The 16,333-nt window shown below is 34.6% G+C and overlaps 1 protein-coding gene across 2 annotated transcripts in view; it reads right to left on the minus strand.

Annotated features, from left to right (window-relative positions):
- Nucleotides 1-16,333, minus strand: part of Grasp65 (Golgi reassembly-stacking protein 2) — a 525,443-nt gene that overhangs the window by 410,806 nt on the left and 98,304 nt on the right. For both annotated transcript variants that reach the window (XM_089244269.1, XM_089244268.1), the window contains exon 5: nt 1,851-1,981. In XM_089244269.1, coding sequence (XP_089100395.1) covers nt 1,851-1,981 — 131 coding nt within the window. The remainder of the gene's footprint in view (nt 1-1,850; nt 1,982-16,333) is intronic.

Consider the following 16,333-nt stretch of genomic DNA (forward strand, 5'->3'; position numbering starts at 1 on the left):
CTCTACAAAATGCACATTTTGAATTTTGAATAGCATGAAAATAGTTTTTTTGCAAAATTGACAGTACCGGCCCTTATGATTTTGAAACATGAAAATTTGGAAAGATTTGTGGAAATTTCTCCGTCTATGAACAAATGAGAGAAATATGGATTAGTTTTCCTCATTCGAAATGAAATTCTCTACAAAATGCACATTTTGAATTTTGAATAGCTTGAAAATAGTTTTTTTGCAAAATTGACAGAACCGGCCCTTGCAATTTATAACATCGTCTGTATGTCTTACAGGTTGAAGAAAGTTTTTTTGAAAAATTCACAGTACTGGCTTTTGGGATTTCAAAACATGAAAATTTGGACAGATTTATGGAAATTTCTCCTTCTTTGAACAAATGAATATGGATTAGTTTTTCATGTTCCAAATGAAAGTCTATACAAAATGCACACTATGTATTTTCAATAGGTTGAAGAAAGTTTTTTTGAAAAATTCACAGTACCGGCCCTTGGGATTTTAAAACATGAAAATTTGGACAGATTTAAGGAAATTTCTAGTTTCACCAACAAATTACAGAAATATGGATTAGTTTTTCAGATTCTGAATGAAATTCTGTGCAAATGCACATTATGAATATTGATATATATAAAAATATGGTTTTTTTTCCATGGTTTTTCTGGTTCAGAAGAAACTGTCCAACCCTGACTGATCGGGTATTAGATGTTTTAAATGCTTTTGTAAAACAGAATTTATATACTCCTCCTTTGAAATAAATATGAAATCTATGCTTATTAATAAAGTCAATAAGCATAGATTTCATTTCAATATAGAATTCTTAAACTAGAGTTAATGAGGTTTAAACAATTTTTTTGGTAAAATTGAATGAAACAAATTTTCGATGATTAAAATTTCATGCAAAGTAAAATTCAATACAATAAAATTTGTAACAAATTTTTTTAATGTGCAAAAATTTTTTATACTAGATATTAATAAATGTGGGAAGTATAAATTTTCTATGCTTGGCAAAAAGCAATTTTTGTCAGGACATTTTTACTGCAGTTTTTCCCAGCAATGACAAAAACTTTAGATGCCTCAGATGCACAAATGGAAGAGAAAATCAGTTTTTGCCATTTGCCAGAAATGGGGAAAAATCTAGTTTTATACAAATACAAGAGCACAACAGACAAAATGCCCAATGAGGTGGCTGAGAAAAAGATGCCCATAACAAATATGGATGTCATATATTTCAAAAATACAGCAACCCAATTAAAAACATGATCACAAAAATTATAAACATTATATACACATGATACAATGCCCATAAAGGATATTATGGTTGTCTCAAGGGTGGTTGTACCGGGGTGGTTTTTACCATCTATGGCAAAACGTTGCCAATCCTGTTGGACTACGATGGATTATAGGATACTTATATATTTTCGTTAATTTATTGTAATTTCATCTGTCCAGCAGTTTTCGAGATGTTCAAACATTGCACAAAAACAAACATGACACTTTTAAGCGAATATAGTATGTACACGCATAAGTTTTCCGTGATGTCCATGCATAGGTTCAATACATTTTCATACATTCAATTTTGTGTCTCACTTTGTCTTTGAAAATTCTCTCTCTAATCCTATTGCTATGTGTACTCCCCCCCCCCCAACTTGTGTGTTTCTTCCCCCAAGAGTGTATGCCTCTGCCCTAAATGTGTCATAGCACTGATCTGAAACAGTTTGTCAAAAGTTTACTTGAGACAAAGTGGAATACCATAAAGACATGCAGCTGAAAGTCTTCCAAAAAATAAAGAAAAAAAGACAGAAAATAAAAAAATACCAATATAACCAATATAAGCACATGCTTACCTTCCTTCACCCCCCCAATTCTTATTGGGTATAATGACAACTTCTCTACACACATCACTGGCTGCATTATATATATAAAGTGTCAAGGCTTTCTCTTCATGAGCATCAATTAAAGTAAATAGATCTTCTGACTAAAAGAGCAAAAATAGCATTTCACATGATTCGTTCTATGCAATCATTTTATGTGTTTTCTGTTATTAAGATCAAGTGAAAATTGAACAGTTTACATTTGATTGACAAATAACCATATGGAAGAGTTAGCGCATCAATTATGAATGAGTTTGATTATGAAAACAAATTATTTAGATGTATGCAAAAGATCACTGCAGAGTATATAGATGAAAGTTGATGCTGCCGATGTAACACACAGATATACTGGTGAGACAGGAAACCCATGGCACTGATACAACAATATGAAAGCAGCAATCATCAATAAAAATAAATATAAAGAAATACATTGAACATTGAAGGACCAGACACACCCCGCTTTCCATCTCAGAGAGATATCAAAGCTTTCCCGGAGGATGGTGCATCCGGAAATTTATTAATTTATGTGAAAATAACAAACAACGATATACATATATACAATAAAGAATCTGGAGTAAAAATTGTTAAAGATAATCAGTCCGTAATCGTAATAGTCCTTATGTAAATAATCGAAGAATAATTCTGTCTTGTATGTGATAGAATCTGGAATTCAGTTTATCCAATCTAGTATATACCAATCTAATCAATCAAGCTGTAATAAGATATACATTGACGTCTATATGGTCGGCATCTCTATTTCATTCACACCTGCCGGAAAAGGATGAAAAAGTTGACACTTGTCTTCTTGGGTGTACATTATATTGATTATTAGGTGTCGGTGAAACACCCGATGTTTTTCTTCTTGGCCGTAAGTTATACTTTTTAATAGGTAACCATGTTACTTCTCTTGTTGGCTTGTAAGACGGGTCTTCCGAGAGCGAATGTCTTCCCCTTAATCGCAGCTCGCGTTTTATTGTGCAGTAGATGTAGGTTACAGTCCAGGAATCGAATCAACCTCTGCAAATGTTGAAAGTTAGTCTGTCTAGAATTCTTATCTTCCAAGCCAGCATTCTGGACTCTAGCAGTTGGCCAAAGTGGAAGTCTGTCGTCTATGAAGAAATACAGTAACACACCAACTTTCACATTTTTTTGTGTGAAAAATACACATTTCTTAAATTCAAGTAATCACAACACAATTGCTGAATTGGTAGTGATTATCAAATTATAATCATGTGAAAACTTTTTATTCGATCATTAAGAATTGAGATCAAACAGAAATTGTTTGGTTGATATGTATATCGATATATGCAGATTTTAGAGAAGCTAGAGTATTTAGAAATGCTATTTCAAGCTGGGTGCTCGAAATTTCATGGCTGGTGCAGCATCTGCCCTTTTTGCAGACTGGGCACGATTTTATACCTGAATCCTTACGTCATAGTCTGAATAAAAAAAGCTTCATGAGATGCTAATCAATAATAATTCACTGGTTCTGCAACTCTTACTTAATTTCAACTCCTGAGCAAAAGTTATTTTTTTTCCCAAGAAACAAATGTTTTATGAAAACACGATGTTAATTTGAACAGATTTCAGGATTATAGACTTTATGAAGGGGCTTTATGACTTTCCTTTTGGGCTTTATGAAGCCATCAATAACCCTTTCAGACCCTGCATGCAAAAATGCGTGGGTTGCTTGTTTGCACTGCAGAAATTTTTTTCTTTTGATCTCAGGGGGTGAAGCCCAGAATCAAAGGATTGTGTAAGTTTTCAGTTACACACACATGGTGAATATGAACTTTGGGGGCTTTCATCAGAAAGCAGCACTGAAACTTGAACTCAGGAAGTAAGATGGCTTACAGGAGAAAGGAAGTAGTGTGATTTGTTATGCATAAAATTTAACAATAAAATTCTAGAAAAAAATTGTATGTGAAAATAAATATATCCAGCATCATTTTGGCTAAAAAAAAATTTGAACGAAGTATTTCTTCACAAAAAATAAATAAATAAAATAATGAAAATTTGAAAAAAAATATAAAGGGTTGACAACATATTTATATATTTAATGCATTCTTTGAGTATCAAAAATGTGAAAACATCTAAAACATTCATAAAAATGAATGCTTAGGTCTGAAAGGATTATAAAAATAACTCATTAATGTAGGGAGGAAAAGTCCTACCCTCAGTTGGATGTGAGTGCCCTCAGGACATCATGTGGTTTACAGAGATGCCAGCCTCTGGGTTGATTACGAATACTCTCCACAAGTAAAAGTGGAAGAGAAGTAATCCAACTTTGGTCGATGACAGTTGTCAACTGGAATGTCCTTGACAACAGTCCGTTCCTTCCCTCCTTAAATTTCATAGTTGTCTCATATTTTTACCCTAGACTATTAAATGTTATTAGACTGGTGCCTTATTCCATAATTAGAACTAAGTCTTTCCCCTTCAACTCATCCCCTAGATCAGGGGGTTCTCAAACTAAACAATGCAATGTAATTTTCAACGATCCCTTTGATTGAAGCAGAGGGAAAAAGCTTTTAGTGGTTTTCTCAAAAAATAGCTAATATCACAACCTAAAACAAAACTATTTTTGAAAATTCCTGTTTTGCATCTATATGCAATGCTTTGGTAAGAAATGCTTAATAACAAATTGTTACTTCCAGCATTGTTTTGTTTACTGGCATGCTAGGATGTCCTTGAATGTACAAAAGGTAAAACCACTGCCCTCGGTAATACCTTGGTCGTTCATAGGCCAACTTGGTGAGCAAGGTAGCAGGTGTGAAAGGTGCGGTTGTACCAGGCTGCAAAATTCATGGGTTGCGATATTCTTAAAACATACACAAAAATGGAGAGAACCGTGTGTATGCTCTTTATACTATGTCATTCAAGGTGAACATGATTGTCACATACTAAAAGATTTTTTCATAAAATAAGGTACAATGTGAAGGAGGAAAAAAATCTATTCTTACTAGCTATAATACCTGCCCAGATTTTATCCATAGACTGAAAGTGACAAACCATTGTAAATGCATAAACATGTCTGACACACATTGTTGGGTAACCCCACTATAACTAAAGTAAATATTTTGAAAGCCATTGCTGAGGCTGATGAACCATTGTTGCTTGACAGTTTTCTGCTTCAAGCATTTGCCCAACTCTGGCCAACTTCCAAAGTGACGCATCCTTCAAGTCAAGCCCTGTTTGGCGTATATGCAAAATTTGGAGACTATCAGTCTAAATTGTAGATTTGTATAGAAAGCATACACACAGTATGGGACCAGTTCAATTTACAGCCTTACTTCAGAGAGTGTGCCAAGTTTGTTTTTAGAATTGATATGGGCCAATCGGATACCAAATATGTAGTTTTTACTTCTTGTGAAATTTACACATCATTTTTTTAATGTGCAGGGTGTGTATGCGAAATACATGATAATACATAGTAATGCACTAAGTAAATTTTTTCAAACTCACCATTATAATATATCAAATTAAAGCTTTTTGATGCATATTATGAATACGTAAGTTCATGCATGTTATTTTCAAGGCGCTGTGATAACAGAAACCTTCATTTTACTTGTAAATATCATCCATCATTACTAGAGCCCAGATTATATGAAAATGCATACGTGCATATAAATTTGCATATTTTGGCCTTTTTTAACATTAATGCATATAAATGCATAAAATCAAAGAATTTTCAGTACAAGTGCATATTTTGAAGATTTATTTAAGCTCACTTAGTTTTTTTTATAATTTTCCAAATAAATATTGTTCATAATATTTTAATAATATCGATTTTTTTCCCGCAGGCAAAATTAATACATATTTATACATATTGTATAAATACAGTGAATTAATACATATTTATAAAGGATTTTACGAATATTAACTGTTTTATTGTAAGGCTATTTCTAGAAATATGGTAAAGTGTTAAATTTTTTTTAGAAATAGCACCAAAATTCTTTTGTTACTGCTATTTTCGTTATTGAGCAGCTACAACAAACTGAAAATTAAAAAATGCCTAAATAAAAAATATGTAGAAGTTATTTGCATATACGGGGTGATTATAAAAAAACTATCCCTACATATGGGCCCCTAACAATCATACCATTCACAGAAACAATGAAATTTTGGCATAAGGTATTTTGAGGTATGCACTCAAGAATGATATGGAAAACAACAGTGCCACTCTAACAGTTACGGTTACAGTGAGAAAATTTTGAAAATATCAAATGGCAACACCAAGTTTTTTGTAATGGAATGCGATCTCCATACTGAAAAATACTAAATAGCGTTGGAATGGCACCTGTAGCACGAAAATCCCCAAAGGTAGGCAAGGAAAAAGTAAAAAGGACTTTGCCGTGTACCAGAGCATTATTGTTCGTTTCATTCGTCACATCGTTTCTTCGGCTGAGATCCCAACCTGATTAGTCCTCCACAAGGTCATGTGGAAAATTTGTGAAACACAATAAAATGCTTTATTTTATGCTGTTTCTCTGTTCTTATTGGTTGTCCTCACTTTTAGCCTATCTACCGCCGGTGATTTTCATGCTACAGTTGCCGTTCAAATGCTATTTAGGGTTTTTCACAATGGAGATCACATTCCAATACAAAAAACTTGGTGTTGCCATTTGATATTTTCGAAATTTTCTCACTGTAACCGTAACTGTTAGAGTGACACTGTTGTTTTCCATATCATTCTTAAGCACATACATCAAAATACCTTATGCCAAAATTTCATTCAGTTTCTGTGAATGGTATGATAGTTAAGGGCCCATATGTTGGGATAGTTTTTTTATAATCACCCTGTATATATGAGGACATATTTTTTGCAAATGAAATACATATGCCCTAAGTAATAGAAAAAATGCATTTTAAAAACACATTTGCTTTTTTTTTGCGTGGTGATTTTTTAATGCATATTTTTTCATTTTTTATACAAATATCGGTATTTTTGAGTTTTTCAAGGTTTCTAATGCATATTCTGGGGTTTTTAATGCATATTTTGGAATTTTCAATGCATATTTGGGAATTTTCAATGCATATTTGGGAATTTTCAATGCATATTTGGGAATTTTCAATGCATATTTTGGCTGTTTAAGTGCACATTTTGTGTTTTAAGTGCTTATTTTTTGCATTTTCAAGTGCATATTTTTGCATTTTTAAGTGCATATTTTGCCACGTTTTTAGTGAATATAATCCGGGCTCTAATCATTACACACTCGTCGCACAGATTTAAATATGTCAACATCACCATGTTACATCTCTTATGAAATGAAACATAATGCGATTTATGAGCATCGTATATCCATTATATGTCCTATTTTATGTGTCCATTCATTAATTCGATATTTCTCCACTTATGCACAGTGCCCATTATTCAAGTACAAGTTCGCAGAAAAACTGAATTGATATTTAACCGGTTGAGCGGTGAAAGGTTTTTCGATTTCTATTTGAAAAACGGTGTGAGGTTATACGGAAAAATACTTGTAAAGTGGCGAAGCTTCTTTATCTCAAGTAGTGCTATCCCCCCCCAACAAACATGCAGGACAACAGAGAAGGCGTGGTTGGTGGGGTCCATCCAAGTGACAGGTTGGCTACACCTATTCCTAAAGTGATCCTATTCTTTACTAATACACACTCAACTTCAGTACCTGTTCTTTTGTTACAGTATTGGCCATTTTTTTTCTCCCTGTCGTGGTCATAGACATATTTAGAAGTTCATTTTTCCTATTGCTGTGGAACATCGCTAAAATGACACTTGATACAACGATATTTTTCAAATATTGTTTGGAAATGTCTATACTCTAATGTTAATCGGCTGCCTCTCGATATAGCGATAATCCCACTACAGCGATATTTTTTCTTAGTCCGCAGACTATCGTTATATCGATGTTTCACTGTATATATATTGTACTTTTCTCACTAATTTATTGGCGAAAGGAAGCATTTATATTCTCTAAATGCACAGCAACACTATAACGGGGTATCAGGGATTACGCAACAAAGTTTTTCTTTTCATTTTTATTTAAAAAAATATTTAAGCCCGTTCTGAGTCTGCGTAGAGTTTCATGGCGTTACAATACTTTATAATCGCACTTCCTTGCAATTTTTTCGTCCCTCTTTCGCTGACGTTGCATGCGACTTATAATTTTGTGGTATCACTAAAGTGTCTTAGCACATTTTATCCGAGAAGTGTGATGCACTTTTCCAATGTATACTTTTCAGTTTAATCGAATAGCTTTTTCGCAAGAGAAATGGCTGCACAGTTTTGAACAGTATAGGAAATTTATGAAAGCAACACACATTATGTGTGATAAGGCACAAAAATATACATATATGGTGTACCTTGAATTTCCTAGAAAGTTGAAAATAACAGTAGTCGATGATTTTAATTACACAAATATCGATATTATACCTTATGAGTAAATTTGAAATATGCAATGAATTGGAAAATACCTTCGTTTTTATTTAATCTATTTATACAACACGAAATGATTTATACTTCACGTAAAAAAACTAACTGATTATAAAATATATCGATTTTATGTGTATATGGAAGGAAGCAATTATTATGATGTATTTAATACATGCCATTAATAATGTAAGATACATTATAAACGCAAACGGTTTAAAAGCCTATTTGAGCCTCGTTTCGCAAGGTGGCATGTTCAGCAACGCGATGTATCTTACAGAATTTTTTTTTCTTTTGATGAAATTTGCTTTCTTTGATGATATACAGACCAAAAAAAAAATAAATAAAAGGTAACAAAAGAAATGGAATATTTGTCAAAATTTTAATTGAATCAACAATAACAACTGCTTTTCAGGGTTTATCTCAATGTAATGTCACATTCAGTTGGTCACATGTAATTGAATTTTTACGCTTCGCATAAATTACATGTGTTATCATAGGATTCTATAAACACATTCAAAAAAAAAACCCGCATACATACACACAGTTGTACCCGCTTATAACGAAGCTAGAAAAAACAGCGAATGTATTCAATATAAGCGAATTTCATTACATCAGTACCAGCTTATAACACATTTTGCACGAGCGATACGCATTTTTCAGTAATCTGAACATTCTTAAAATGAATAGATTAAAATAAAGATTAAAAACTTAATTGATGATATAATAACATTCCATATGAATGTTGTTATATCATCAATATGTGATTATATATGTACCGATAATATGTACCGATTATTATTTTTCTTGATATGATTGTAAATGTCAACCGTATTGCGTTTAAATCATTTTTGTCAAATTATGCATGCACAAAACATGTCTTTTATTTTAGTAAGTGCATAAACACCAAACAATTTTTGGTTTCTTTTTTGAATCATTCAAAGAGAATGAAAGAATTATACAAAAGGAATTATATTATCAAATCCGGACCACAATCATCCCATTCTTTTTTGCATGCATGGTATGTATTACGAAAACTACTATATATATCAAGTAGCTTTGTGTATCAAAATTATACTAAATACGACATAAGCGTTCTCAGGATTTTCTCAAGAATGGGGGGGGGAAGGAGGGGTCAAATTTTTTTTCTTCTGAAGGAGGGGGGGAGTGAAGTTTTTACTGAAAAATAACGCTGTAATCTCGGCCAAAGCTTGAACCCCTTCTCCCCTTTTCATACGCCAACGAAACATTCTGTATTTGTGGGGGGGGGGATCATTTCATGCCTTGACGCTGCTCAGAAAACATGTCAATTTCAATATTATTTTTGACAAACCGACATCTCTCTATGATTTTTTTTTTTTCAAATTTCACATAAAAAAGAAAAAATTGAGGAAATTAAGATGTCGGATAAAGCAGTAGATTTTGCTTTCGAAGACAAATTAAACATGCAGACCAATGTTTCGAAAAGGCCACATCACATACGTTTTCAAATAAAGAAAGTCTTGGTTTTGACGTATACCGCGTACGAGGTATTTCTTTATAAAATTTAGTTCCCTTGGTAGGGTGCAAGTCACATAGACTATTATTGCTTTCAAAAGAGAAAAAAAGTCTTTCTGATCGGTATATCGATCTCTAAGATATCGATATACCGATTTCTTTGATCGTTAGAGTTGCTGTCGCTAGCAATGTAATTATAAATGGTCACAATTATCACCAAACACTATGCCAACGTGATGATGACCCTAAATCATAGGAATCGATACATGGGGCCGGTCAAAGCACAAAATTTGGACATTGGCTGGGCAAACCGTCCAATTTCGGGCTTCGCCATTATTATGCAGGGTCGCAACTAGATGCTTGGTCACCCGGGGCAAGTGCGCATTTTGCCCCCCCCCCTTGTAATGTTGAAGGTAAGGTTTGGGAATGAAATTTGCTCCCCCCTCTGGTCCAGCGCCCAGGGCACGAGGCCCGCCTGCTCCCAGGGTTCGGTCGATTGCGCCGAAAATGGGAGTGCTTGTATTCCCCCAACAGGTCGATTGCGCCGAGTCTGGAAATCGGGTTGTTTGGATATCGGGGTGAGCGCAATCGACCTATAAGTGGTTTATCTTCTGCGCAATCGACTTACACCCCTGCTCCCTAGTTGCGGCCCTGCCCATAATTATATATATTTATTTATGCAGACCAAGAAAGAAATATCGTTGTATATTGGTTATCGTTATATCGAGAGGCATCAATTTAACATTAGAGTAGTGACATTTCCGCACAAAACTCGAAAAAATATCATTGTTGAAGGATTTATCGCTTATCATTGTAGCGGGGTTCCACTGTATTTAAAAAATTTGTAAAGTATAATTAAAACATTTATAATTAAAACAGCAATTGTGTATTAACAAATAGCATGAAATATTATGCAAGTCTCAAGTTAAATCTATATACATATAACTTAGAATAAATTCTAAAAAAAAAATAATAAATTCTGGAAAAAACTTTAATTTTAATTTCATCTTCTAGTCAATAAACTTTTTGTTGGATTTTAGTGGATTGTATACGTTTATTTATGTGTTTATATACAGTGAAATCTCGTTACAATGCCACTGATACAACGATAAATCCATGGCCCCCTAATCCTGGACTAGGGCCCCTAGGCTGGAATCTTTTCCGGGCCACCCCCGACCAGACTTTCGCGGGGCCCTTTTATGATGGATTTATAGCGTTAAAAAACAAAAATAATGAAAATCGTCCCGGGCCCCAGGGCTGCAGCCTTGCCAGCCCACCCCTTGTAGGGGCTATGGATAAATACTACTACAACGATATTTTTTCGTCTTATTTTTTTCGTCTATATTTTTTAGTCTATATTTTTTCGTCTATAGGCATTGCTTTAGTCTAATATTAAAGTGCTGCCTCTCGATATAGCAATAACCCTTCTACAACGATATTTTTCATGGTATCGAGAATATCGTTATATCGAGATTTCACTGAAAAATTAAAATAAAATAAAAAAATATTTTTGAGAAAAATTTTGACGTACAGCTTCACATGTTGTGAATATAAGTGTGGAAAAAACAGTTCCCCTCCTTAGAAAGATAAACAGTTTCTCTCCCTCTTTCTCTGTACCACCCCTCCCTAATTCCATTTTAACAATCTAGCATTTTTACTTTCAAGATACCAGTAAAAAAGCCACACCTTATTCTGTTCAGACGGTATTTATTGTGACAGTCTATAACCAATTCATTGTACTGTTCAACCGAGCGCTTCATTCATTTGGAGGATTAGGAGGCGTTGAAGGTGTCAGTCAATGTACAATAGGTCAAGGGGGAAGGAACAGGTCTTCCATGACCCATATATTCGTCACCACCGCTCAAGGATTGGAAAAAGTTTGACCCATATAGTCGTCATTACCACTCAAGGATTGGAAACATTATGACCCATATATTCGTCATTGCCACTTGACTGGTTAAGGTATCCGACTACGTTGAAAACGTCATTTTGGAAGAAAATGTATTTTCATTTTTTTAAATTTTTTATAAAAGCCCTATTTGTTGTGATTCCAAAACTTGTTTTGTTTATATGATGCTTAGAATCAAAGTTACGTTCACTTTAGTGTTGTGTTTTTACATACAAGTAATGCGCGAATAAAGACTATAAATGTGTTTTACGAAGAATGCTATTTTTGACATTTTACTTGATTTTGTGACATGATTTGTAAAAATTGATGCATTGCATCTTTACGAAATTTTAATGTGATATTTTGCTATATATTGTTGAGGTTATGAACCAAAATCTAAGGTCTATCACATATATTTTTTGAATTACAGTGCTTTATAGACAAAATGTAGGATCAAATTTCAAAAAATGCACATGTACTTAAACATATTTTGGTGTAACTTATGAACATATCATGCAATCCTTTAAATTTTGGTTCATAACCTGCAACATTACTAGCTAAATGCACTGTGAAAATCACAAAGCATTTCATTAATAAAATTTTTTGCAATCCTGTTTCGAATATCACATGAATTTTGGCTAAAATTTGACATAAAAACAACTTTTTCATAGAAAATACAATAGATAGACCAAAATTTGTCACTGATTTCACCATTTCGAGACACTTTCTATCAAAAAATATATTTAAAGTTCACTCCAAAAAAATTTTAAAGAAAAGTGACAAGAAAGGTAGTCGGATACCTTAATGGGCTTGCCGTCCGATCTCAACGAACATAAAGCAATGAATGTAAACAAGATGTGTCGCCACATATAAAGCAATAAATTATGTCATGGTTAACAGTTAGCAGGTAATTTTCTAATATTCAATACTTCCCTTAAAATTAAACATGCTAGCAAATCGAAAAATAAATAAATAAATAACACAACCGATATATGAGCACAGATGCAAGAATACTGAATGAATACAAAAGAAAAAATACAAAGATACATATTACATTCTCCAATTCAAACATCCTTATCATTTCTTTCAAATGATAAACATTTTACGAGGAAGTGGCTTAGTGAACAAGTCAGCAGCTTGCTCTTGAGTCGAACAGTTATATATGCACATCTAGCTGTTTTTTCTGATATAATTTTCAAACTTGTATCCCACATCAATTTGCTTGACTCTGCAGTGAAATTCTGGATATTATATGAAGCTGTAGTATTTCTTTTGCAGCTGGACTCACTGCCACAAATTCAGCCTCAGTTGTAGATAGAGCAAGAAATTTCTGACGTTGGCTTTTGCATGTTATTGCACCACTGTTGCACAAAAACATCATGCCTCAAGTTGATCTCCTTGACAAAGGATCTCCTGCATAATCAGTATCACTGAATGCTTCTAAAGCACTGGCTTTGGAATCAGATTAGTACAAAATGCTCATATTCACAGTACTCTTTAGCATAGGCGTAAACTTATTGAAAATGTTGGGGGGGGGGGGCGCTCAGGCTCTAATGGAACCTTGTTTATGCGACGTATCGTATAAATGCAAAAGCAGTATAACTGGAACTTTTTCCGAAAATTTCCCCCCCCCCCTATGTTTTTTTACAGACATTACCCAAAAAAAAAATGTTTGTAAAAAATCTGTCGTTTTGATTCAAAATCTTATGCTTCAGAAGAAATATTATATCACAACATTACTGTTGCTAAAGTCTCAAGCAATTTTGCGGTATTCAGATTTAACCGAAAATTTTTATTTAAACCTTATGTAAAATGTCCTATACATACTTGTTTGTTTTGCTTTTGGTTTCTATATCTAAGTAAAAAGTAGATGATGTATTGAGTTCCGTCGTTGAAAAATTTTTCTCTTAAAGAAAGAACTAATAGTGTTTATGTTTGCTATCAGCAAAAGGCCGTAACTAGAGAGGTGGGGGGGGGGGAGCAGAGGAAGCAACTGCCCCGGGCGGCAAAATTTAGGGGGCAACAGTTTTAGGTGGGAACACTGTTACAAAATTATTGAATGTGGGGAAAGCAAAATCATGTTTGCTCCGGTCAGCAAAAATCACAGTTACGGCCCTGGCAATCAGCATACCGTAGCCCGTTCAATAATTATTTCAGTACCTGTCAATTAGTCAATCATCTTAAATTTTATGGCTTTTTCAGTAAAAAAATATGCATGAGAAACTACAGTCGATCCCGCTTAGTTTTTCCATTTACAACGTTTCTTCAGTGAACATGTGACATCCATTATCCATATTAATGACATCACAACAGAATTATGCATATACAGAGATGCCATTGATGCGCTATAGCATGTCAAATACCCAAAATTTTGGAGAAAAGGTTGCATAAAAATTTGGTTCAAGATTCCTTCGGGACACGTTCTTTCCTAGTTCCAAGATGAAAAAGGTAGAGAAAAACCTCGTTAATTTTTTTCCCTTCTTTTCAGTCTATCACAATCACGCGACCTTGAAAAAGTGGTTTTGCTACTTTGTATACTCACTGTAGTATTGATGTATTATACATGCAGGTTGTTGAAGATATTTAGTTGTTTCCCTTAATGAGGGGCTGTATACAGAATTTTCAAAGAGAATTTCAGTTTCTATTTCCCCGCAGATTTTCTCCCCTTCGGTTACATATCGGAAATTATGGTATTTTCTCGGCTATTTGCCAGCATTCAAAGACAGCAGTCTGTACACCATAATCTGTACGCCTTGTTTTTACAAGATTGTGAATGCTCATTTTTTGAAAAATTGTAAAGGATTTGGACGGACTGTTCAAAGTGTAAAATATTTTCCAAGATCATTTGCAACGTCCCTTATAGGAGTTGCTTGCCCAGTTCGAAATATCCAGTAAGTGTAGTAGCAAACGACAAGTGGAAAATTATCAGAACTAAACTTTTGCATGAAAATATTTATTAAGTTAGGGCGTTAGTTACACAATTTTAACACAAGATTATTCTACATAAAACCCTGTATTCAATATTGAGAAAGGAACCCTCTCACCAGTTTATGGTCAGTCAATAATCAGTCTCTTATTTGCAGGTCGGGAAGCCAAGGTTGACAGTCACTTAAGTACAGTGTAGTCTGGTCAGTACCAGCGGAGATCTCTCGGTTGGAAACCGGATCACGTTGATCAGTTCCAGGGTGCCTCTCAGTTGAAGACCGGACCAGCTCCAGGGAGCCTCTCAGTTGAGGGCTGGATCAGCTCGATGTTATGTTACTGCATGTACCTTTAGACAAGGCCAGCTGCTATGTTATTTTCCGTCCAACTCCAGCAATGAAGTTTTTTTTCAGCTATGAAGATAAAATAATCTTTCGGTTCCGGACCTGCCGGAAAACAAATTCAGATACTTTAAACTATCTCATTTTGAATAACTATTTGGATCATTTTCCCAGCCTAAGGCCAAATGATGTGTTAGCAAGACGGAGAACCGTCCAACTAGAGGGTTCTAGTTTGAATGAATAAAACAAAGGAAGAGCGGAAGTGAGAGCGTTGTTACAACGTACGGCCAGTATTTAAAGGAAAAACTCCTGACCAAGCCAATCGGCTTCAAGGTCACCTCATTTGCATGCGATCGCAGGCGAACATCATCACGATCGGCCTTGATCGTCGCCATACAATCACCGCTGCCGATGAATGGCAACAAAAAGTAAGCATACATGCTTTTATGTGACGGCGACTTCAGACTTTTACACAGGGGGCCCATGGGCACATTACACATTCAGAAAAAAAATCCATGCGAATCTGTAAAAACTCTACCTTGAAAATCCACAGTTTTGTCCTCTAGCTGATAATCACAGCATCTCACCTCAAAACCACTAGTGTGTACGCAGAATCGGCTTTTGGAGGGGCAGAAAGATTTCTTCCACAGCAATTGTGGGTCACTAACGCTCAAAAAGAATTTTAAATTAACATAGTATACAGACTGTATTTTCTCCAATATTTTAGGCAAAATTTGGGGGGGGGGGGGAAAATCAGGTTTGGAACCCATGATTATGCAGTGGTAATCGGCTAAAAGCACGATTTTCTAAGGTATTTCAATTTTGAGTTAGACATTCCTTTGAAAAAAGATCTGATTTTCATGACAGTCACACAAATCTACAACACAAATATGTATACATTAAATTTCAGATCCACAAATTATCAACTCGGAGGATAGATGAAAAACCGCAACTAGGGTAGGGGAGGCAGGCGGGTCTAGTGTCCCCCTGGGCTCTGGACTAGAGGAGGCACCAAATTCACCGTCTATAACTGCTTCTTCTACATTACACAAGGTACCAAAATATGTGCTTGCCCCATTTGAGAAAGTATCTAGTTGCTGCCTTAGATAGATGGCACCACCTACTGAACACAAAACATGCTAAATGCTGGGCACAAACACACTTAAGTTTCACCAACACAAATCTTACACAGCTCCCTTATTCAGGTGTGAAAATATGTGGCAGTTAAATGGCACAGATCAGAGTGGTGGACCATGAATCAGGGATGAAAAATAAAATTATTCTACCAGCAAACTGCTTCCCAAGGATTTATGTGAAATCCTTACTCCTATGAATAGGGAATCGGAAGATTAGTGTATGAAAGAGTGTGTACTGAGAGAGAGAGAAAGAGAGAATCTCA

Source organism: Pholcus phalangioides, unplaced genomic scaffold (genome assembly GCF_987345545.1).
Source record: "Pholcus phalangioides strain wild (caught in Gottingen) unplaced genomic scaffold, Ppha-v1.0 ptg000015l_1, whole genome shotgun sequence".
In the NCBI taxonomy this organism is placed as follows: Eukaryota; Metazoa; Arthropoda; class Arachnida; order Araneae; family Pholcidae; genus Pholcus; species Pholcus phalangioides.